At 32.3% G+C, this 24,051-nt stretch overlaps 4 protein-coding genes and 1 long non-coding RNA gene across 7 annotated transcripts in view; 3 read left to right on the top strand and 2 right to left on the bottom strand.

Moving 5' to 3' along the window:
• Positions 1-6,887, top strand: part of LOC106790695 (long-chain fatty acid transport protein 4-like) — a 9,113-nt gene extending 2,226 nt beyond the window's left edge. For all 3 annotated transcript variants that reach the window (XM_014755782.1, XM_014755784.1, XM_014755783.1), the window contains exons 2-12: positions 1,853-2,322; positions 3,593-3,743; positions 3,825-4,062; positions 4,150-4,384; positions 4,506-4,704; positions 4,818-5,010; positions 5,106-5,246; positions 5,441-5,578; positions 5,675-5,832; positions 5,957-6,110; positions 6,199-6,887. In XM_014755782.1, coding sequence (XP_014611268.1) covers positions 1,853-2,322; positions 3,593-3,743; positions 3,825-4,062; positions 4,150-4,384; positions 4,506-4,704; positions 4,818-5,010; positions 5,106-5,246; positions 5,441-5,578; positions 5,675-5,832; positions 5,957-6,110; positions 6,199-6,353 — 2,232 coding nt within the window. In that variant the 3' untranslated portion in view covers positions 6,354-6,887. The remainder of the gene's footprint in view (positions 1-1,852; positions 2,323-3,592; positions 3,744-3,824; positions 4,063-4,149; positions 4,385-4,505; positions 4,705-4,817; positions 5,011-5,105; positions 5,247-5,440; positions 5,579-5,674; positions 5,833-5,956; positions 6,111-6,198) is intronic.
• Positions 6,888-7,840: 953 nt separating this feature from the next.
• LOC106790675 (long-chain fatty acid transport protein 1-like) lies at positions 7,841-13,069 on the top strand. The gene is made up of 10 exons (XM_014755745.1): positions 7,841-8,187; positions 9,701-9,851; positions 10,026-10,263; positions 10,363-10,588; positions 10,997-11,201; positions 11,279-11,471; positions 11,555-11,701; positions 11,767-11,904; positions 11,970-12,127; positions 12,253-13,069. The coding sequence occupies exons 1-10, from the start codon at positions 8,006-8,008 to the stop codon at positions 12,556-12,558; spliced, it is 1,944 nt and encodes a 647-aa protein (XP_014611231.1). The 5' UTR covers positions 7,841-8,005; the 3' UTR covers positions 12,559-13,069.
• Positions 13,070-16,015: 2,946 nt separating this feature from the next.
• LOC106790673 (transcription factor AP-1-like) lies at positions 16,016-18,270 on the bottom strand. Its single transcript, XM_014755742.1, has one exon. The coding sequence runs from the start codon at positions 17,286-17,288 to the stop codon at positions 16,455-16,457; it is 834 nt and encodes a 277-aa protein (XP_014611228.1). The 5' UTR covers positions 17,289-18,270; the 3' UTR covers positions 16,016-16,454.
• A 679-nt stretch (positions 18,271-18,949) lies between these two features.
• Positions 18,950-21,458, top strand: LOC106790674 (transcription factor AP-1-like). Its single transcript, XM_014755743.1, has one exon. The coding sequence runs from the start codon at positions 20,015-20,017 to the stop codon at positions 20,840-20,842; it is 828 nt and encodes a 275-aa protein (XP_014611229.1). The 5' UTR covers positions 18,950-20,014; the 3' UTR covers positions 20,843-21,458.
• A 1,440-nt stretch (positions 21,459-22,898) lies between these two features.
• LOC106790661 lies at positions 22,899-24,008 on the bottom strand. The gene is made up of 3 exons (XR_001382100.1): positions 23,920-24,008; positions 23,508-23,669; positions 22,899-23,423 (listed from the first exon to the last, which is right to left on the bottom strand). It is a non-coding gene; the product is annotated as an uncharacterized LOC106790661 (long non-coding RNA).
• Between the last annotated feature and the right edge of the window lie 43 nt (positions 24,009-24,051).

Here is a 24,051-nt window from a genome sequence, read left to right as displayed (position 1 = left end):
AATATATACAAATAAATAAAATTTTATAATATAGTAATTGTTATACATACACATATGCATATAATATGCATATACAACAATTTCAAAAAAAGAAAAAGATATGAAAAAGTATAAGAAGCAGGAAAAAAAATTTATTGGAAAATAAAATATAGAATGTACTTATATAAAAATAAAAAATAAAGAAACAAATACGGGGAGGAATGAATGAATGAACAAATGAACTATGCCCTGTTATATAAATACTTATTAGTCGAGGAAAATTGTTAATCATGCGAATATTTACAATCGAAAATGACAATAAGGAATTAAATTGGTGCGACGTGCATGAAACAATAAATATAGTGTTCGCTAAAATGAACTTTTAACGCCATCGACACGATATACTATCACGATCATCTTGATAATTAATTAAACGTTCTAGCAAGTACGTATTTAACGAGAACGATTTTTCTTTTCTTTTCTTTTCTTTTCTTTTCTATTTTTTCAGGCTTACACATACGCTACATCAAACTATAAATATTATTTGAAAATAATAATCTCGGGTAAAAAAAGAAATTGAATGTTATTATTAATTCTATTCGATTTGCATTTTGTATCCACGTGTATATTCAAGGATTACGATTATATCATTTATATATATATATGTTATATAGACGAACTGCTTAACAGCCGTAAATAAGCTTTGATTGACTAATTGAAACAACATTGCGATATTTAATGTTAGTTAATGATGTATTTATAAGCAAATATGCACAGACATATATAACAAATAATATTAATTTGCCAACAAATTAGATTCCATTTTTGTTTAATCCCCTGATTAAAGTTCAAATGTCGTTTAGAAATTTTTATATTATAGTTATTTTCTAACAAGTTTGCTATTATTGTATATATATATATATGTATATAAATATGTAGATATTATATTTTATTTAAAAGAAGAGAAAATGTGGAGCAATATAAAATTATTGATAGCATACAACAGAACTAAGTAACCCGTAACGCTTTTCTGTCTTTTTAACTTTCTCTTATGTTACTTTCTCTCTCTCTTCTCTTTATATGTATATGTATATTTGCGTTTTCACGTTTCTTCAATTACGCTATTCAATTTATTCAAATATGAATACGAGTTCAAAGTCTATCAATCGTTTTTGTATATTTCGAAATACGTGCATTTCATTAATTGCAAAATGTGAAATACGTATGTAAGGGTTCTATTTTTAAAATCCTAACTATATTAAAGTATGTATAGATACTCAAGAATAGTACACGAAACGCGATGGTACGCGGAATGACATAAACTATGTCTAAATTATGCGTTATTACTATATTTATTAAAATAAAAAAAAAAAACAAGAAAATAGAATATAATAGTATAAGATAATTATTAGTACAAATACGATTATTCTATCGAAAGAAAAAGATAAAAAGCAAATAAATAAAAACAAATTTATGGTATTTAAGTAGTAATAAAATTAATATAAAGATATTCCCGTCCTTTTGCAGTCACGCGACGAAAGATTGTATATATATATTCAAAAAAAAAAAAAAAAATTGGGAAAAATTATATAATATTGCAACAAAGAGAAAGGATTGATCGATATTATTAGTCATATTTTTTTGAAAGACGAGTATGTAAATTTGTGGGAAGAGAAAAATGTTTAAGCAAAAAGAAAAGAGAGAAAAGGAAAAAGAAAAAAATAAGATTGCGAAGGTGGTGGAGTAGGAAGTGAAGTGAAGTAAAGAGGAGAGGAGAAGAGAAGAAGAAAAAGAAGAGGAAGAATAAGAAGAAGAAGAAGAAAAAGAAGAAGAACAATAAAACGAAAAGAAAATTTGCTTTCTCATATTGCAGGATGTAGAGAGGGGCAAGGTCCATAATAGAAGAGTAGGGGAATCATTGAACCGATCCCAGGCAACGTCGATGACAGCAGCAACTACATCAGTGCATTCAGTCCAGAATACAAACCAGGTGATAGTCAATCTAGGAGAGGAAAAAGAAGAAGAAAAACAAGGAGACTTGGTAGACGTTGTTACGTTACCTAGTAATACGCAGGATACTACAGAAGACACACGTGGCGGATGTAGAACTGCAACAGCATCAACAACAAACCGTTGCCAAAGAATCGGCCGTTTTATTCGACAACTAATGCTAATCATGTTGTTAATAACGTTTATCGCAGCTTCATTGGCCTTCTTGACCCTTTATATCGGCCACATGTTTCTTCTTCAACTTTTAGTCGTTGTGATTGTTGCTTACTTCGTTGCCGGAGGTCGTCTAAAATGGTTCTATGTTGCCTTACGTACATTACCTCGTGATCTTAAGTAAGTAAACCATCATCTTCATCATCATCATCATCATTAACATTATTATTATTATTATCATGTTCTTTTTTATTTATTACACGTTCTCGTATATATGACCAAGGTCTGATTTTTTGTTTCAACGTTTTTTCTACTTTAGTATTGTTCGTTTGTCGTATTCTTGGGTATTGTTATAAAAAACATATATATGCAATCTATGAACTGTTTCACAAAAACTGATTACGCGTAATAATTGGCTAGAAAAGAAAAAAAAGAAATTGCGTAACTAGTTATGAATGTGATCGAAGAACCTTGGAACCACCAATTTTGTGATCAACTTGTAATCAAATTCTCATAGTTTTCCTTCAAAATAATCTTTTGGGATTTTCTTATTAGCAATTGTAAACGATATGCGTGTACCGTTAGTTTATTTAATTGGTCATTTAGTTACGCGAATCCGTCGCGTTAATTTTCTATTATTCGTTTCGTTTGAAAAATCATTGTTATTTGATATATTGCAAAATTTTTCCATGTAAAATCTTTTTCCTTATTTACGTGTACTTTAGAAGTTTCTTTCTTCTTTCTTGTATGATACTTGATCTACCGTTAACCAGCCGCGACTCCCGGTTCTTCTCTGATCGGTCAACCTAACGGTTTATATGATATATCAAATTTAATGAAATGTCAAATTTTAATCCTATATTCATATAAAAAATTGATAAAAATTGTTTAAAATCGATAGAAAATAATTAACCCGCTTAATAACATTGTCTATGCGTATTGTCATTGTGTATTCCTAATAATGTCACGTAATAACGCATATCATTTACATTTAGCAACGAGTTTGATGAGATTCACCGTGGAAAAGGATGGAAACGTGAGAATTACTTTCGCAATCGAGTAGGATTGAATTCGATCGAACGATAGAAGCTTTTTACTTCTTGTTTTTTTTTTTTTTTTTTATATTATTACCGATATTAATTCTCTCTTTTACTGCATTTTTCCTCTCATCGATCTCCACTCCCCATTCCACTTAATTTATTCAATTTTTTCCAATGCTTAATTCTAATGCACGTTGCTCGACCGTTATTTCACGTATTTAAAGCATTATTTAAAACATGGTAACAATAATAGTAAAATCAATAAATGTTCATCAAAACAAAGTTATACACGTTAATCATTCAATGAGCGCGCAGTTTTTCTATTGCATATTTTTAAATAATATACGATATTTTATAATTATTACGCAAATGCGTTTAAGTTATTTTGATTATTATATTTTGTTTTCCAGAGCATTCCAGGTATACATTAAACTTCTTTGGTTGTTTCGTGGCTATGAGAAAAACAATAAAAGTGTTGCCGATTTATTTCGGGAACAAGTTACACGGCATCCGAATAAAGCGTGCATTATATTCGAAGATCAAGAATGGACGTTCCAGCAAGTAAGTGGTTATTATTGACGATTATTACAATATATTATTATTGTGTGTATTTAATTAATATTAATCATTCGTTATTAACAGCTCGAAGACTTTAGTAACAAAGTTGCAACGACCTTTAAAAATCATGGTTATCGGAAAGGAGATGTGGTGGCATTGATGATGGAAAATCGGCCTGATTTTGTTGGGATTTGGCTTGGTTTGAGTAAAATAGGCGTAATAACGTCATTGATTAATATTAATCTTAAAAAGTTATCTCTCTTGCATAGCATCGATATCGCCAGTTGTCAAGCATTGATTTACAGTTGTGAATTTACAGAAGGTACAAAATATTAATTAGAATTTATTGAGAATCTGTGTGTATGTGCATGCATGCGATTGCGGTATCATAATTATTAATACTTTTTAGTCGTCGCGGATATTGCTACATCGCTCAATGCAAATATGGCACTTTATAAATATGGAAATGAAACAACAGTCGAATCTACGCATTTAAAGGCAAAAAATTTGACGAATATTCTATCGGAAGTTTCGACCTTACCGCCAGTACCGCAAGACAAAATATCTTATCACGATAATTTATTATATATCTATACCAGTGGAACGACTGGTCTTCCTAAAGCTGCTTTTATAACTAATTCAAGGTGAGATTAACGCAAATAATGATATATGCCAAATCGGGTTTTTATAACATTCATATATCAGATAATAGTTATTCAAACAATTGTTAAAATTAATCGATATATCTTTGATATTATTTCATAGATTTATATTCATCACCGGAATTAATATCATAGCTAAGATAAAACCATCTGACATATTGTATACGCCGTTACCTTTATATCATACCGCAGGTGGTATCATGTCAATAGGTCAAGCGTTATTATACGGAAATACGATTGTGATTAAAAAGAAATTCTCTGCTAGTGCTTATTTCAACGATTGCATTAAGTATAAGTGCACGGTAATAAATATTATAACGTCATTGATATTATTATTATTATACAAAGAAATCTAATGAATAAATGTTCGTGTTTGTGTAACGAATGGATATAAATTTTCTTTTTTTTTTTACAGATTGCACAGTACATAGGTGAAATGTGTCGTTACATTTTGGCAGTACCAGCTAAACCCGAAGACAAACAACATAATATTCGAATGATTTTTGGTAATGGACTTAGACCACAAATATGGCGTCAATTTATAGCACGGTTTAATATACCCCAGGTTATTGAATTTTATGGTGCGACCGAGGGTAACGCTAATATCGGTAAGAAAAAAATCTAATTGGACACATGCGACTGAGTACCTTGTATATTTGGAGACAAAATTATCATTAAAAACAATAATATACTTGTCTTCTAGTAAACATCGATAATACTGTTGGAGCTATAGGATTCATGTCACGAATCTTACCATCGATATATCCAATATCTATTATTAAAGTTAATGCCGAAGGAGAACCAATAAGAAATGCTAAAGGACTCTGTCAAGTTTGCGAACCTAGTAAGTTAGATTTTATAAAGGATAATCGATCGAACGCTATTATATTTTGTGTTATTTTGAATTTTAGAAAATATCGTGGCAAGTAAAACGGATTGTTTGGATTTAACTGCTTTTCAAACGGTTGTTTTGTCGTTTATATTTTCTTTTTTTCTTTTCTTTTATTTTATTTGGTTTTCTTTTTCTTGTTCATTTAGACGAGCCTGGCGTTTTTATTGGAAAAATAATACCAAACAACCCGACTAGAGCATTTCTGGGATACGTGGATAAGAAAGCATCTGATAGCAAAATTATACGCGACGTTTTCGTTAAAGGCGACTCTGCCTTTTTATCTGGTATATTTCTTTTTTTATTCCAACATTAATATATATATATATATATATATATATCTCAACGATACAGAATATTTCCATCTAATCGTTTGATTTCAGGTGACATTCTAGTATCAGACGAATTGGGCTATCTTTATTTCAAAGATAGAACGGGAGACACGTTTAGATGGAAAGGAGAAAATGTTTCAACGTCTGAAGTCGAGGCTATCATTAGTAATTTAATAAACTATAATGATTGTATAGTTTACGGTGTTGAGGTAATTCGAAAATATTTTAATTCGACTAGTGGTACAATCGAATTGGGATTAAATATTTTTTCATATACATATTTTTACATGAGATAATAATAAGAGCAAAATGAACACGTCAATCATTATTTAGGTACATGGTGCAGAAGGAAGAGTTGGTATGGCTGCAATTTGTGACGAAAATAATACGTTAAATTTAAAACAATTATCAGCCGATATTAAAGATCAATTACCATTTTATGCCAGGCCTCAGTTCCTTCGAATATTATCCAAAGTTGATCTCACAAGTAAATAATAAATGATATCACTAATATGATTGAAATAAAAATGTTAGAAATATTTGTTGGTAATGAATTTTTGTTTTATTTTTCACAGGTACATTTAAATTAAAAAAGAAAGATTTACAAGATGACGGTTTCGATCCCAAAAGAATACAAGACAAATTGTATTATTTCGATTCAAAATCGGGATATCAGGAGTTAACGAAAGAAATATTCGATCAAATTCAAGAGGGAAAGATTAAGTTATAAAGTTATTTTAACGAATGATATTGAACATCTAGCTTGTCGAATGAAATATTATCTGCAAAGTGTATAATGCTCTTCTATATATGCCACGATGAGTGCATTTTGACTGTACTAAATCTTTCAATTTACTATTTATCGCATAAATGGAGAACGTTAAACAAACCACTCTTGTTCTTCCAAAATTTAGAAAAAGAGAAAGAAAGAAAGAAAGAGAGAGAGAGAGAGAGAGAGAGAGAGAGAGAGAAAAAGAGAGAGAAAAAGAGAGACATTTTCGCCTATTTATATTTGTATATAGCAATTTAATTTAAATTAAAAAATACGATTTGTCAAAAAAAAAACCTAGGCGTATCCATAGCTTATCAAAATGTGATCGTAGGATCTATTATTTTGTTGTCCTGATTAGCGTTACTCTAACATTTATTTATATAAGATTTCTCACGATGGTGTATTTATATGGTGTATATTTACGGCATATTATAATGTGGTGAAAACTTTGACTTGTTACTTTCTGAAATAAAACTTTTCTATTTTATAAGTACGTAATCAATAATTATATTCTTTATTATCTCCGATTAATTAAAATGAAATATCAGATGCTCATTGCAATCGATTTTCAAACATTTCTTATGCATTAGCAGAATGAAAATATGAAATAGTAAATATTAGAATATGTGGACAGGGAAAACAATCATATACAGAGGGGAGAGAGGAGAATTTTTCTTCTTATCATAGTTTTAATCTATAGATTAGATATATAATACAAAAATATATCCGTGTCAGATTTGATCCGTGAAAAATAAAAAATATATCCGTGAAAGATTTTATTTAGAAAATAGTTACGCATTATTAATCGTTGATTTTACATTAATGTTTATTAAGCGCATTTATACACAATATTGCTATACGTTATCGGATATACGTATGTATATATATATATATATATATATATATATATATATATAGAGAGAGAGAGAGAGAGAAAGAGAGAGATAAGAAATCAATGAAACTAATTAGAATATGCAGTTTTGCAGTCGCGTATATAAATCCTTTGATCAGCAACGATAATTATTATCCAACCATAATCTCAGGATATCTTTTTCCCATTAATGACTTGTGTCTTAACGGAGAATTTACATAAATATATTTCTATATATTAGTTAAATAAAAATAAAACAAGAAATTGCTATTAAATAATATAAAAAAGTATGTTCGACGAATATCCGACTTACGAACATACGTATTATCTTTATATATCTAAATGTTATATAATAGAAAAAAAAAATTATTTCTTGTTCGTTAAGAGAGCTTTTAGATCTTATATTTCTTTTGACAAGTCTTGCGAAAAAATATGACAACAAAAAATTTACGATCGAATTATATAGCGCTTAATTAGGAAATAATTTATGTAAATAGAGAGAGAGAAGTATTATATGAAAAATTATTCGTTGGAAGATAAGTACGAGCCAGGTATAGGTGTCGCCAAATAAAAACACCCCTGAGCAAATGTAATAGTAGTATCGCAACCCTCCACGGTTTAATAGCGTTGAAGTAGCGTCGATTCGCAGTACCTTTCAAGGGAGATAGCAAGCGTGTTTCTTGATTGTATAACTGCATACGCTTTTCATTAAAGTTGGTGACCCAGTTTAACAAAAAAAATGGACATCAGGTTCCTTCTTGTTTTTGCTATCGCCGGTTTAATGGCAACCGGTTTAACAGCGAGGATCGGATTTTTGGGAAGAATTGCTCAAGTTTTATTAGCTTGTGCCCTTATACCATTAATTTGTAAATTTCATCGAAAGATTTACGTTATTTTAAAGACACTGCCAAGGGATATCAAGTAAGTAGCAATTCTCTTCTTAGTTTTTTTCTTTTTCTTTTTAAGCGCAACATTGTTTCTTTCTCCCCCTATTTCTGTTCCTGTCTGTTTGTCTCTCTTTCTCTGTCTCTTTAATTTCTCTTTCGCTGTCATTATTCGCTGTCATTATGTCTTATTCGCTGTCATGTTAATGAGATAAAATGAAATGGAATAAATTAAAGAATTAACACATTAACTTTCAAAATTAATAATTATAATAAAAAATAATGTCGAAGTACTATCGTTGAAATATCACCACCGTTCGGTCTCGCCATTTCAACTCGTATATTATCGATCCAAGGTTTTAATGCGACATGCCTGTGAAGTCGCATAGTTTATAAAAGCCAATTTTCTTATACATACATACGTACATACTTATATATACATATATAATATATATACACACACACACATATATATTTATCTTTTTCCTTTTTTTTATTCGTATAATTATTAAATTATTATAGTATAAAAAAAAATATAATATATCGTATATATATTATATGTTCTAACATTCGAGAAAATAGTATTGTGAACTTTAAAGAGAGAGAGAGAGAGAGAGAGAGAGAGAGATTATTTTTAGTTTCTTAAACAAAGAGCGATTTCATTTAATTGGAAATAATGCGGCATAAGAAAAAGAGCTAAAGGCTATTTTCCCTGATGACCTGTGCTTTATTTCCAACATTTATTACCTATAATACGTAAATGTTTTTCTCTGACTTTCTTTTTTTTTTTATTATCCATTATCAGTTTATAATATCCATTCTTATCGCGTAGCGTATATATATGTATCTATATTTAATTTCATATTTTCGAAAATTACAATTAAAAAATCCGTATAATTATTTATAAAATAAAGAAAAAGGAAAAAAAAGTAAAGTGGAAATTTTAGAGGAAGATAAATCGTAAGAAGTAGACTCGTAAGAGAAAAAAAAAACAAAGGTGGTCGATTAACGTATACCTACCTGTCGTGCTGACGTGTATTATAATACATATTTCAGCATATTTCATCATAGAAAAAGATAGAAAGGATATTTCGTTCGTATAATAATTAAAATGTTATAATAAACGCATCATTTTCTTTTCTATCGAATTTCTTAGAATTATCGTATTAAAAAAAGACATTATATAAAAATAGTAAAGTCATGAAATATGTAAAAATGTAATAGCTATTCTAACTTTTCTCGTACTGTGATATTTGTCCTTCGTGTTAATATTTTACAAATAGCTATTTCAATATTGCCTTACTATAATAAAAAAACACACACAATAGCGTAAACCAATCAATTTGCAAATTTTATCTATATTGTATAGTACAGTATATATATATATATATATATTCTATACGTACATTATAAATATATTGAAAATCGTTATTCCGATGCGAGTTCAAGTTTATTACGATGAATAATTAATATAAATTCTTATGAGATCCCATTTAAATAATGAAAATATTATTGAATTATCTATACATTTTGTTTATTTTTTCCGACAGATTTCTCTATCGGTATGTAAACGCTGATCGAGATCTGAAAAGTTTTGTTAAAAATAATACAACGGTTATGAAGATTTTCCGAAAACGTGCACGGCTTTATCCGAATAAACCATGTTTCTTTTTTCAAGGATGTACTTGGACAAACGAAGACGTAAGTATAAAAATATTCAAAAATAATAATAATAAAACATGTATGAAATATTTGGAAGATCGAATATCTAATGGTAACTTGTTTAATATTCTGAATTTTAAAGTTCGGAATTTGTAATTTTAAATGGATAGAATATGATCTAATTAAAAAATTGCGATTATCGATATATTACAGATCGACAAGTACAGTAATCGAATAGCAAATGTTTTTAAAGAAGCTGGATATGGTAAAGGTGATGCAGTAGCTTTAATGATGCTTAACAGGCCAGAATATATCGCAACTTGGCTTGGATTAGCAAAATTAGGAATGATAACAGCTTTGATCAATACTAATTTGCGTCAACAATGTTTAAGCCATTGTTTGACCATAGCCAAAGTTAAGAGCATCATTTACACCGAGGAATTTTCTTCAGGTATTAATGAATTAATAAAATATTTTTAAATGATATACAATATATAACAATTGAAATAAAATATTTAACAAATGAAAATTCATTTTTTGTTCTTTTCAGCAATCGAAGAAATTTCGGATACCATTAAAGGAATAACCAAGTATAAACACGGCGGTAATATCGAAGGTACCAGCAAAGATGTCACAGATTTGGATAAATTAATAGCAGATGCTAGTACTACAGAACCAGAGGTTGATAATGAGCCTGGTTATAAAGATGATTTGTTGTATATATATACCAGTGGTACAACTGGTTTACCCAAAGTAGCTATTGTACCAAATTCGAGGTATAACTTATTTAATTTAATTGTTATTCATTCGTTTATACATATACGTATTCATATATCGTAGAATATGTATTTTACGCATAATACATAGATCATAGACACACTCATACCGAGTATAATAAATCATTCATAATCTTGTCATAGAAGCCATACAATTACTTGCAAATCGGATTAATGTAGATCTAGTTGCTTTACACGAAGTCTCATTGTCAGTATATTAACTTTTGAAAGCTTTTACTATCGAGAGAAATTTATAACCGAATCATTTCTTTTTAGTTAAAAAAAAGCAGAAGAAAAAAATAATAATACAAAAAAATATGTAGCCTTTTTTCTTCCTTTCATATCGTTAGATAATAAATGAGAAAAAAAGAAAACAAATGTCTAATCGAATCTGTTTTTAATTAACAGATTCCTACTCGTCATAACAGCAACTTATCATATGCTAGGATTGAGGAAAAATAGTGATATCTTATATAATCCTATTCCGTTATATCATATGTCTGGTGGATTAGTAGGAACGGGTTGTGCACTTACCAAAGGTATTCCAAGTGTTTTGAGAAGCAAATTTTCTGTCAGCGCTTATTGGACCGATTGTATCAAATATAAATGCACCGTAAGTGTCACGACGAATATTCAAATGAATATATTTATATAAATATAATTCATAACTCTTTTGTATTTATTTTTCAGTTAGCACAATATATCGGTGAGATGTGTCGATATTTATTAAAGGCCCCACCACGACCGGAAGACAGTGCTCATTCGATAAGACTTATGGTCGGAAATGGTATGAGACCACAAATTTGGCAAGAATTCGTAGATCGTTTTAAGATAGAACAAATTACAGAAGTTTATGGATCGAGCGAAGGCAACGCTAATATCGGTAATTAATTATTTTCTATTTCAAATAATTTATATTCAATTTTATTTACAATTATAATTCAATTTTCTATATTCGACGTACAGTTAACGTTGACAATCAAGTTGGTGCAGTTGGTTTTGTTCCATCGATATTACCGAAATTTCTTCATCCAGTTGCTCTTATTCGCGTTAATCCTGATACGTGCGAACCGGTTAGGGGTAAAGACGGATTATGCATACGAACCGAAATAAGTATGTATTGATATATTTGATATTATTCCAATTTAGGAATTAAAAATGTTTATTTTGTTATTTAGACGAGCCAGGTATGCTCATAGGATTGATAAAACAAGGAAACGCGGAGAGAGAATTTAATGGATATTTGGATAAGGAAGCATCGCGGAAGAAAGTAGTCGAAAATGTATTCTGCAAGGGTGACAAAGCTTTCCTTTCAGGTAGAAACATTATATCATTTGATAGTATTCACATATATATATTTATATACTTGTTTTATTGTTAGGTGATATTCTAGTACAAGATGAATTTGGATACTTTTATTTCAAGGATAGAACAGGTGATACTTTCAGGTGGAAAGGTGAAAATGTAGCTACTGCTGAGGTAGAAGGTGTTATCAGTAACGTTGCTGGATACAGAGATGCAACCGTTTACGGAGTACAGGTTTGCTATTTTGATAAATACATACCTACAATACATATACACTTGACATGTTATTAAACTTACTAATAGTTATATAATTTAATATAAAAGTAATAAATTGTATATTATTAATATTATTTGAATAGATACCAGGTGTCGAAGGAAAAGCTGGAATGGCAGCGATAGTAGATCCAGAAAGTTTAATTGATTTTAAAGCGCTTGCTGAGGGCTTGGACAAAGCTTTGCCTTCTTACGCCAGACCAATTTTCTTAAGGATTGTCAAAGAATTAGAAATGACGGGCACGTTTAAATTGAAAAAAATTGGTCTTCAAAATGAGGGATTCGATCCGAATAAGATTCAAGATAAAGTGTATTTCCGATCGGATAAAGAATACGTCGAAGTTACACCCGAATTATATCAACAAATTATATCGGGAACTACCAAGTTGTAATTAGCAGTATTTGCCCTTTTTCCCACCACCCCTCTTTGTTTTTGTTGTTGTTTTTTTGTTTTTTTTATAATGGAAATTCTTCTATGTAAAACTGATGAATATCGAATTAGGACGCATGAATTAGGCAGCTTTATTAACGCATTATTATACTGATTCGAGTTACATACGAGAAACCATTTTTGAATGGGCATTTAAATAATTTATCATCTCGTAATGCACATAACTATTATCATTGTAAGACGTGAATATAATCTCACGGTATATCTTAAATATACCGAATTATATGTGAGAGGAAGTATAATCTTATGGTATTTAAAAAAAAAAAAATATTCATCGAATATGCGCAGATTCGAAACCTGCAGGATTTAGTATAATTATCGATTTCTATCTATTACAAAAGGGAAATCAAAATCTTGTAAATTGATTGATAATTTGATAAAAGAAAATAAAAAGAAATCAATTTACTGCTAGTCGTAAACTTTGCGTAGATAATAATAAATTAAAAGGAAATTCATATTTTCAAGTTGAAAGTGCGATATTTATTATAAGCTAGATGGATCGATATCTTTCGTTCTTTTATCTTTTCTTTTCTTTATCACGATATTTTGAAATACAGGTTAATACAATAATGAAACATGTAAATTATTAAAATTATCTCACTTTTTCAATCATTTATCTAACTTTGATCTCTACGTTCCTCGTTTTACCTACATTGCATTTATTCACTCCTAGATAATATATATATTATTACGTGATACGGATATTGCAAAAAAAAAAAATATATATATATACAATACCACCTTATTTTAGGAATCATAGTATAAACGAAATCATATAAATAATACATTTCTTGTTCAACCTCGAGTCCAATTAAACAACCATCCGAATTTTTCACATCAATGTAAATAAGTACGAGTTAAATAAAATGATCTTTTCCTAAAATCTGTAGACTACCGATATTACGTATATTTGTCAATGTAATTAATTTATTATTTTCTTTGCAATAATCTATATTGTTTGATGTTAATATGCATTACATGAAATGCTTTTACGTGACGTGTATTAGAAAAAAACAATTCAATTAGAATTTTAGATAAAATTTTGATCACCGTTTTGCTCTGCAAGTCATCCCCGGATATTTATATTTTACGATAGATTGTATGTATGTGGTGTGTGTGTGTTTAAATTATTTATTAATTTATTTCAAGAAAATATTATGTGCAATTTCGCTTAATTTAATAAAACGATAAATAGTTCCTCTGTCATTTGGCTTTTAAAATAATAATTGTTATAATTAATTATAAAGAAAAATGCTATCGTAGGAAATTTGATAAAAAATTTGCAGATTAAAAATGATGTTTCTTAGAAATCTAATAAACTTTATTCCTTGTAAGATAGAAAATTAATCACTTATATGATTTCTCTGAACGTTAGTTGGATTGATTATTTTCCTTATTCTTTGTATGATACCAATCAAAGCGCAATTCATCGCTGAAGTTGTTTTACCTGCTTTGCAATTCCTGTCATCATCCTTTTATTCTAATCGAATAACATATGAAATAATATATAATATATAATTGTGTGTGTGTGTGTGTGTGTGATCAATAAAAGGTATATGATAAATGTACAAACAATACAATTGAATATAAACAAAATTTTATTTTCATTGTATTTCATTCAAAAATAAAATTATTCGTAAAAAAAGACTTTAGCTTTGTCTCAACATATATACAATGTATAATGTTGATACAATGTATATATATAAAAGCGTTATTTTCTAAAAATCGTATATCTACGCGTGCTCGCACGGCGAAAATCGTCTTCTAAGCACCAATACCGCTATAAATTCTAATATTGTTTTTTTTTTTCTTTTTTAAAACTTACTAACTGGATCACATGTCATCGCTAACTTAATAAATTTGTCCTATCCGCTTCTTCATCATTGGGTCATCGTTGACCACTAGATCGTCATCAAGATTTATACAATTTACAAGTTTATACAATATAATTGTCGGTAAAAATTCTCAACGTGTATTCGTTAAATATGAAAATTTGGCATTGCGCGTTCTTTTCATTTTCTTTCTCGTTTCATGTATTTTTGTTAGTTTTTTCTTCCTTAACACTAGATTTACGGACTGACATGAGCCAATTTGACTCATTACAAATTTTATTACTATATATATATATATATATATATATATATATTATTTTTTTAAAAACATATGTTGCTTTTTAGTTACGTAATAAAATATACGTAAATATATTAATTCCTCCTCGTTACTCAATCGTTCATTCAAACAATGTTTGTAAATCATTCCAAATTAATGAACAAATCATCCGTAAATCTAGTATTAAACATTATACAATATTTGTTGTTTTATTACAATAAGCCAATATTATCGATCGATTTAAAATTACAATCTAGTCGAAAGGCATAAGTTGAAAAATAAAAAGCATATGTGTATGTGTACGTGTGTGTATATATATATATGGACGATCTTTGTATGTCAGAAACTCCTCGCGACGCATTAACGCATACAAGGCACACACCATTTGTAATAATTCGCATTAGTATAAATGACAAAATGTTTTACAAATTTCTTTCTTTCACAATTACCATCATAAAAATCTAATTAATTTATTAAAATATATATTACAGATGTATATAATATAGACGACGTCTTCGTAAAATAATTTTATTTCGGGAGTGGGGGTGTTGGGAAAAAAACAAAAAATAAAATATCAATGAATAAATTTAAACTGCATATTTAAGGGACAAAACTGTATCGATTTGTTGTTTCTATTTAAGCACTTCAACAATACAATAGTAATTGACATACGTACTCGCGTATGCATATATATATATATGTATATTCTTTGAACATTTTGTATTTTTAGTGCAGACTTTTGAATTTTGTCCCATGAAACAAGACTAGATATAGACAGATAATAAAATGAAGAATCGGTAATAATACTTTAAGTAGTATTAATAATTTGGAATACAAAAAAGAAAAGAAAAGTTACATGCATATATGTATATATATGTATAGTCATTAAAACAGTATTAGTCGTTGAAAGAAATCTTAAAAGATAAAAGAAAAGAAAAGAAAAGAAAAGAAAAGGAAAGAAAAAGAAAATATTACATATGTATATCGTAGAAGTAAACAAATTAAAGTTGGTCAATTACTTTGTCTACTCTCAAAAAAAGCGCCACGTAAATGCTTAATACCACGTCGTATATTATATCCTTTTAGCGAGCAGAGGTAGATACTTATATTGTTAGTTTCTTTTTTATCTTTTAGCAGCTTTGTTCGCACACAGACACACACATACACAACATTCATTCAAGGACGCATTAACCCACGTGCACACGTTTCTCCTCGGTAATATCGCATCTCGATTCACTAACGAGTCTTAACGAGTTTATGCGTTTCGATATATAACGGGTGGCTCTTTCTTTTTTTTTTTTCTTCTTTTTTCTTTTTACAAAAGGATCGAGAATATAAAAAGCATCTTTTTCGTATCCTTCGGTTCGTTACGTTAAAAGCCAATAGAGCACAGAATCATCGTTTGGCTCGTGTTTTATCCTTCGTTCATTTGTCATTGGACATTGATAAATGACTAACAAAAGAAAGAAGAAAGAAAAAAAAAGTTGAAGCAAGAAAATCGCCTATCTGTATGTTTGCCATACATACTTGTACGTATGTAGAAAGAAATAAAAAGAATTGTTGGTACGGCACGTGTCCTTATCTCGTTTACGATTCCGTGAAAGAACGAAAACGGAATTTCGAGACCGAACTCCCCCGTGGTATCATCAAATAAATGATTTTTAATTCGTTCCACGAAACTTCTTTCTGCGTTTGGAGAGACCCTTTTCAAAATAAATAATCCAATTTTCAAAATTGGCCCGAAACGGTCATGATTTGACAGCCAGAATGAACGTGATCCATCACCTGTTCCTTAAGCTGGCAAACGTGTTCCTTGAGCTTATGAACGACCGTGCTCAATTCGCTGTTCTCGCCCTTGAGAATTTTCACCTTGTCCTCCAGCCTGGAAATACGTTCGAGTTTGCGCCTGCGACATTTGGAGGCGGCCACGCGATTCCGTTGCCTTTTCCTTTCGAGTTTGATCCTTTCTTGATTCTCCATATCTATCGGGGACATAGGCGGGGAGCTGGAAACGCTTGGTACCGTTTGCGGTTCGTCCTTTATTTGCATGAGTCCTTGACTAACCGAGGATTCTGTGCCGACGCTTTGCACGCTACCGGGTGGCTCCAAAGTCGTATAAGTAGCACCGTGCAAGCTACCGGGTTCTTGAGAACTATCCGAGTGGTGTAACTCGTTTAGAGCATCGACGAAGCCACGAGCATAAAGTTCCTGAGCTTCCGTAACAGTTTTTGGAAAAAGTATTTGGGCAGTCGGGGTCGGCAATGATGCGACGATACTCCCGTTACCGTCCTGCTGTTCGATTATCAACTTTTCCAATTCCGGCGATCCGAGTTTCAACATATTCAAATCCGGCGAGCTCAAAATCGGTGCTACGTTGTTCAAAGTCGTTGGCAAGGGACCTAATCTCGGTCTCTTAGCCTGTTGTCCTTGTCTCTGACAACTGTTCAAATCCAAAGTGAGATTACGTTTAGGTTGGCTCATATTGTTTTCACGATTGACAACACCGTAAACGCTTGTAGCGTCCTCGTAAAAGGTTTGGTCCATTGTCAGATTTCGTACCATCGGTGCCACGAGACGGGTTTTCGTCGATGACAATTCGAAGGTCGCCGAGGAAGTCCTCTCCCCTCTTTCCCCGTTCACACTCCTGGGTTCGCTCCGATCTCTGGCTAGCTAGCTGGCTGGCTGGCTTGCAGACACTTGCGGCCGTTCTTTCCTTTTCTTCTTTTCTTCTTTTATTTCTTCAACCTTTGGTCAAGGCACCCACCCTCGTCGTCGACGATTTGTAAGCGATGCGTTCCGATCAATTGGAAATTCAGGACGCGTTCTTTCTACCGACGGAGTAGTACGCGAGTTGCAAGGACGAGGGCAAATCCGGTTGGTGAAGAAAAATCGCCTGCCCGTTATTGCCCGTTATCGCCCGTTATTACCCGTTATCGTTTGCTTCGACGACTGTTCTTTTTTTTCTTCGATCCTATCTCAAGGACAAAGTTACATAACTAACAGTTATTCCGCCTTTATTTTCTTCTTGCCCTTTTATCTTTCTCCAATCCAAGAATATGCTGCTCCAGAGAACAATACTGTATTAGCAGCGAACGATTATTCCAGACAATACCAATAAATTCGGTCACGTATGCAGTTGCTGCTTAACCATAGGCGTTGCTCTCTACTCCTTTCCGCTAGTAGACTTTTTGTTGTCTCTTTTTTTCAACGATACGTCGAACGTGGATGAAATTGTACGTGCGCGTTTTTCTCACTGCTCGATCGACAACTTAAAAGCCGCCGATCGAAAGAACAGAGTACACAAGAGGATGAATCACTCTTCGCTGCGCGCTATGTCAAAAGAGTAGAAAGGAAGGGAGAGAGGATAAGAGGGAGAGACAGCAAAGGCAGGAAGAAAGAAGAAAGAAAATGGTAGATACGCAATTGCTACGTGTTAGGACGCGTGTCACGCCTATAGGGGAGTTGTTGATAGTAAACGTAATGCACTCTTTATCACGCGACGTTTCGACTACTTGTGAAGAACTAACCAAAGGTACTGGCTTTTATCCCATGACTCATCGTCGCTATTATTAGCAATGTCGTCACCATTCTCTTCTCTAATTGGTTATTAGTGTCGTCATCTCTCTTATTCTATTGGTCGGTCGATCCGCGCTACTAGGAATTGGTCGACGCAAGCGCAGAAACCAATCGAATACTTTCGACGGAGGGAGCGTTTGAATGTCAGCGTAGAAACTAAGTTATATTTCCGTAGGTTTTGTCCCTAAACTATCACATTTAGTTGCATAATTCGGTGCCCCATTATCGTTCCTTAGTCCAAATATTGCATGCTACATTTCAATCGAACGGAAAATCCTTTATTGCGTGGAATACATTTTATTAAAATTCTTTAAAAATACGATTATATAATATCTAATAATCGGAAGTATGTTCGATATCGATAAACGATCTAATCGAATTGTTTCAACGATCGTTCTTACATAAATATTTCTCCCGCAAATGGATAATATAGAAAATAATAAGTCAAATAATTATTGCATAGATAAAAAGGACGGAAATGTGGCCTAAAATGCGCGTATCGCGACTTTCAAACGATCCCTCCGCCAAGACCGTCAAAGATCAATTAGGACGCATGCGCCAGTCAATTCCTGGTAGCGCGTCTTGTTCGACCAATCGGGGATAAGTTTATACGTCATCGTCGACCAATGAGGGAGTTGTCTCGTGACGACAATATTATTTATAGCGGGATGAGTCATAGGATACAAGGTAGTCGCTTTAGTTGGGTTTTCACAAGTTGCCATAGACATAACGTGGTACGAGCATAAGACACAGCAGCGTAGTGTCAGTGGAAGCATTCACGCTTCCTATCTTTTACCAAGCGTTCTACTATATACATTAGCTTTGACACGTGCGTACGCGTAGGTGTTGACCGTTTTTCTTACGACCCGTTGAAAATTGCTTTGGCTACACTTGTTTTTGCACCCTTGCGCGCGTTAACAATGACTCATTATCGTGCGCTAAGTTTTTTCTATTAACTTGTCTGCGGAGGGAAGAAAAATATAAGAATCGAGGAAAGAGAGAGAGTGAGAGAAAGAGAGAGAGAGAAAAAGAAAGAGAGAGAGAGAGAGAGAGAGAGAGTGAGAGAGAGAGAGAGAGAAAGAGAGAAAGAGATGCATCCACGCCCCACAGTGACGTATAAAGGAGTGGGAGTAAAGCGTATACCGTAGAAAACATCGAAGATACCGCGCGTTTGAGGAATTGAAATACAAATTGCATTCGATATTTATAAGAAGCGCGAGAGTATGCGAGATATTGTACGCGCGTGCATCACGCACGTCCTCGAGTAAAAGGGAACTCGTCTTTGGATACGCTTATGTAACTTTGCCCTTGCGTCAGAATAAAGAGAGAGAGAGAGAAAGAGAGAGAGAGAGAGAGAGAGAAAGAAAAAAAAAGAGAGAGAGAAAATCGTAATATTTTAAAAATCTTCAACGCACTGGACAAATCTCTTTGGAAGATTTTTTTCTTATCAAACCGGATCTATATGCTCTTGGTTACGGCGTAAAAACATTCAACGAAAGACGCGCTTCGAATTGGTGATTCACCAAAGTGTCGAACAAGCGAGCAAACGAGCGTATTGGAGAAAGAGAGAGAGAGAGAGAGAGAGAGAGAGAGGGGAAAAGAAAGAAAATAAAAGACAAGACAAGACAACAGGCAGATAGAGACGACCTTCGGACCTGCCGTCAACAGAACGAGATCTATTCTCTAGGATATCGATGGTAGAAAGTTAAACAATGGATCAAATATTTAACGAAGACCCTAACGTCACTTATAGAGGCGCGAATCGTGAAAATAACGTGGGTCTACGAAAACATCATTTAACGTTGGATTTAAACAGCTCGAGGCAAGAGTTGCGCGTTAAAACGCCGAGATTAGGGCCGTTACCGACAACCTTGAACAACGTAGCACCGATTTTGAGCTCGCCGGATTTGAACATGCTGAAACTAGGATCGCCGGAATTGGAGAGGCTGATAATCGAACAACAGGATGCTAATGGCGCCAGCAACACCGAGGGCGTTGTCGCATCCTTGCCCACACCGACGGTCCAAATACTTTTTCCAAAAGTGGTGACGGAAGCTCAAGAACTTTATGCTCGTGGCTTCGTTGATGCCTTAAACGAGCTACATCACTCGGATAGCTCGCAAGAACCCTCTAGTTTTTACGGTGCTACTTATACGACTTTGGAGCCACCCGGTAGCGTGCAAAGCGTCGGCACAGAATCCTCGGTTAGTCAAGGACTCATGCAAATAAAGGACGAACCGCAAACGGTACCAAGCGTTTCCAGCTCCCCGCCTATGTCCCCGATAGATATGGAGAATCAAGAAAGGATCAAACTCGAAAGGAAAAGACAACGGAATCGCGTGGCCGCTTCCAAGTGTCGCAGGCGCAAACTCGAACGTATTTCCAGGCTGGAGGACAAGGTCAAAGTTCTCAAGGCCGAGAACTGCGAATTGAGTACGGTCGTGCATAAACTCAAGGAACACATTTGTCGGCTCAAGGAACAGGTGATGGATCACGTTCATTCTGGCTGTCAAATAATGACTGTTTCGGAACAATTTTAAAATATAGGGGCACGCGTATTTATACAGGTATCGATCCAGTCGATCCATCATCTGTTGCGACCACTATCTTTTGTAAGATCCCGCTCGAGTATTTTTTCTCTTTTATCTTTATGTATTTATTATATATATTATATATATATATCCTTATGCAACATTTTAATTTTGTACACTGGAACAGGACGTGCTTGATAAGAAGCAACGGGACTTCCGATACCTCATAAAGATTTATATTTTTGCGACTTAAGAGACTTACAATTGTAGTCCAGAGAAAGTGAGAAGGAATTCGAGGTCTTTTGTCTTGCTAATGCGTGCCATTATACCTATACGATGTATACAGCGTACACAGTGCCTTCTGTGCATATTATTATTGCATAGGAAAGGATGAGATTTCAAGGCTGTTCGTTCGTTCGTTCGTTCGTTCGTTCGCTCGCTTTTTTTAAATATTCTGGGCTATATGTACTACGATCGTAATAACGCTACTCGAGATAACGGTAATTTCAAGTTTTAAAGTTATCAACGATAAATCAAATAATCGATATATTGCTTGCGCGTAGATGAAATAAAGCCAACGACGAGAGAACTAAACGATAGTACTAGAAACGTACGTACGATGAAAGTATAACAAATTAATTGTGATTTAGATTATATATATATATATATAAGCTTAAGTCCCAATTGGGATATAGAAGTATGGTGCTGATGCGATAAAAGCACGTGCAACTAAGTAATGACAAAATATACCTATTCAAATATTATATCAACGTTTACTAATAATATATATATATTAAATATATATATGTATATTTATGATGCATAAAAAGATAGATATAGGTATGTTGTTACACGCGTATAAGAGAATTGAACAGAAACGCGCTCTAATTTTGTCTAACGTACAAACACGCATACGAAGCACACGAAACTAAACTAAAAAGAAGATTTTTTACCGATAATTTTATTTTATTTTTTAACAATGATACGATATATATATATATAAATGTACACTATTTTCTTTTTCTCTTTGTATTAACTCTAAATGAAAAGAAAGAAAGAAAGAAAAAAAAAAAGAATAAGATGATATATTTACAATAGATTATCAATCTCTCGAATAATTTAATTTCGTTTACCTACGCGATTTACCTACCTAAACGAGTATATTGTAAAGCTTGTAAAGTTTTGTTTACGAAAGGATAAAATGGTAAAAAGGAGGATTTCGTAGCAACAAATCTTGCGTTAGTTGTCACGAATTTTGGAAGTCGGCCAAACACCACCGGCTTTTCTTTACGTTCGTTGATTTCTTAATTCGTCTTCGTTCCCCACCCTTCGTCCATTTTCTTTATTCCCTTGCCCCTTTCTCTTTCGTCCTCTCAATACTCCGCAGTGGATTTCGAAACGACCGGTTCTTCCACGAATCCACGTTGGCTTTTGGGACGACGAAAATAAAGCAGCGAGGCACAGGCACAGGCACACAACATGTGCGATATCTTCGCAAACTTTACGGCTCTCTGAAAGTAAAAACATACGAAAATGGTCATTTCATTTTCATCTACCAAAGACCGACTAACAATTTTACATTGTAAATCCTGTGTATAAGCCAAAAAAATACTTTTGTCAAAACATTCGTAAACAAAAACAAAGAAATTCTATTCCGTTTCTTAAACGCGAGTTTTGTTATGCAAATAAATTCAAATGTTGATTTTACATACGTTTAGATTAATAAATATTGTAAGGAAGATACAGCTACGTCATAAATGGAGTCTCCTTGTTCCAACTGTTGTCGGATCGAGAGAAATCCCTCTCTTCGATCTCGATCGTTCTTTTATTTTCGCAATACACTTTGCCAACTAGTGACTAATCCTAACTCGAGAACTTGATATATTGAACATGTTCCTCGAATATGTTACATTAGGATAGATGGATAATGCTATTTTAAAAAAGATACTGAACATTAAATATTATTATTTATACAATATTGTTTTATATATATATAGCAAAGAACAAAGCTATCAACTTACTTCTCTCCTTTTTTATTTTTTTTTTTTGTTACAAAAATATCACAGATCTTGTGTGTATATAAATGTATACCGTACACACGATAAATAGTAAAAGTAAAAAAAGAACATAAAAGAGATTAATCTGTTGGGAAATCAGCCGCTTAGCTACATCAAATCGAATCTCTTTGTAAGTTTGTGAACACAGTGGCCTCTATTTCTGATTCTAAACAACATCCTCGGCTGGCATATTTCGCTTCGTTTTCTTTGGAAGCCGTCAGACGATAATTACATTGCATTTGTGTACGCGAGAATGTTTTCTGCACGTGCACATATACCTATGTATCTATATATTGTATCTATATGTATATATATATATATACACATATATACATATATGTCATGTATATACGCGCTAGCGACACAATGCATACTTAAGTTCGCGATAATGATCCTTTTGCTGCAGGTGGTCACTCGCATGCACGTGCACGTGGTCAGTGCATGCGCTCTTATTCTGTTAGGTCAAATTATATCCCGCGTCTTCTCCATTTAAAAGTTATAAGATCGGAACGATTATCGACTATTTTATTTACCTGTCAAAATCAAATATGTACAGTTAGTTTATTAAATAATTGTTGTCTAATTATTATTCTATATAGATTATAATTTAGATATACTTTTGTGTTAATTATTTATATTTACAAAAAGAAGTAAACATTTTCAGTGACTTCAATATGGCGGGATGATGTGGATCCTAGAGAGGATGACTTATTGTCATTTTAGATTAGAGAATAATTCAAGAAAATTCATCCAGATAGCGTTATCGTCTTTCATTCGATCTGGACAAATTGAATAAAAATTAATCTAAATTACTTGCATAGTTTATGCTTTAGATATTTTATATATAATACCGTATTATGATTCAAGAAAATAACAAATATTTATATCGCATATGAATATGAGAAAGCTCGAAAGAAATTTGTAGATTATTCAGTAGAAATAAAAATAGAACATTTGAGAAGAGAAAAAGATGAATTTGAAATTTGGAAAAATGAGAAAATAAAAATGAATATGCATTAATAAACATACTTGGTTTGATATCTAGGAGCTCGTATTACATATCCAGGAAGTAGAGAAATGTTTATTACTTATGTTCTTTTTGTAATATTTGGAAAAAAGGATTTATATGAAAATAATACCCAATTGTTTTCTTTTAATTTA

The sequence above is a fragment of the Polistes canadensis genome, unplaced genomic scaffold (genome assembly GCF_001313835.1).
Source record: "Polistes canadensis isolate GaletaPanama2010 unplaced genomic scaffold, ASM131383v1 scaffold_254, whole genome shotgun sequence".
NCBI classification, from domain to species: domain Eukaryota; kingdom Metazoa; phylum Arthropoda; class Insecta; order Hymenoptera; family Vespidae; genus Polistes; species Polistes canadensis.
The sequence above is the reverse complement of the archived record's forward strand: the minus strand, read 5'-3'. Positions and strand labels throughout refer to the sequence as shown.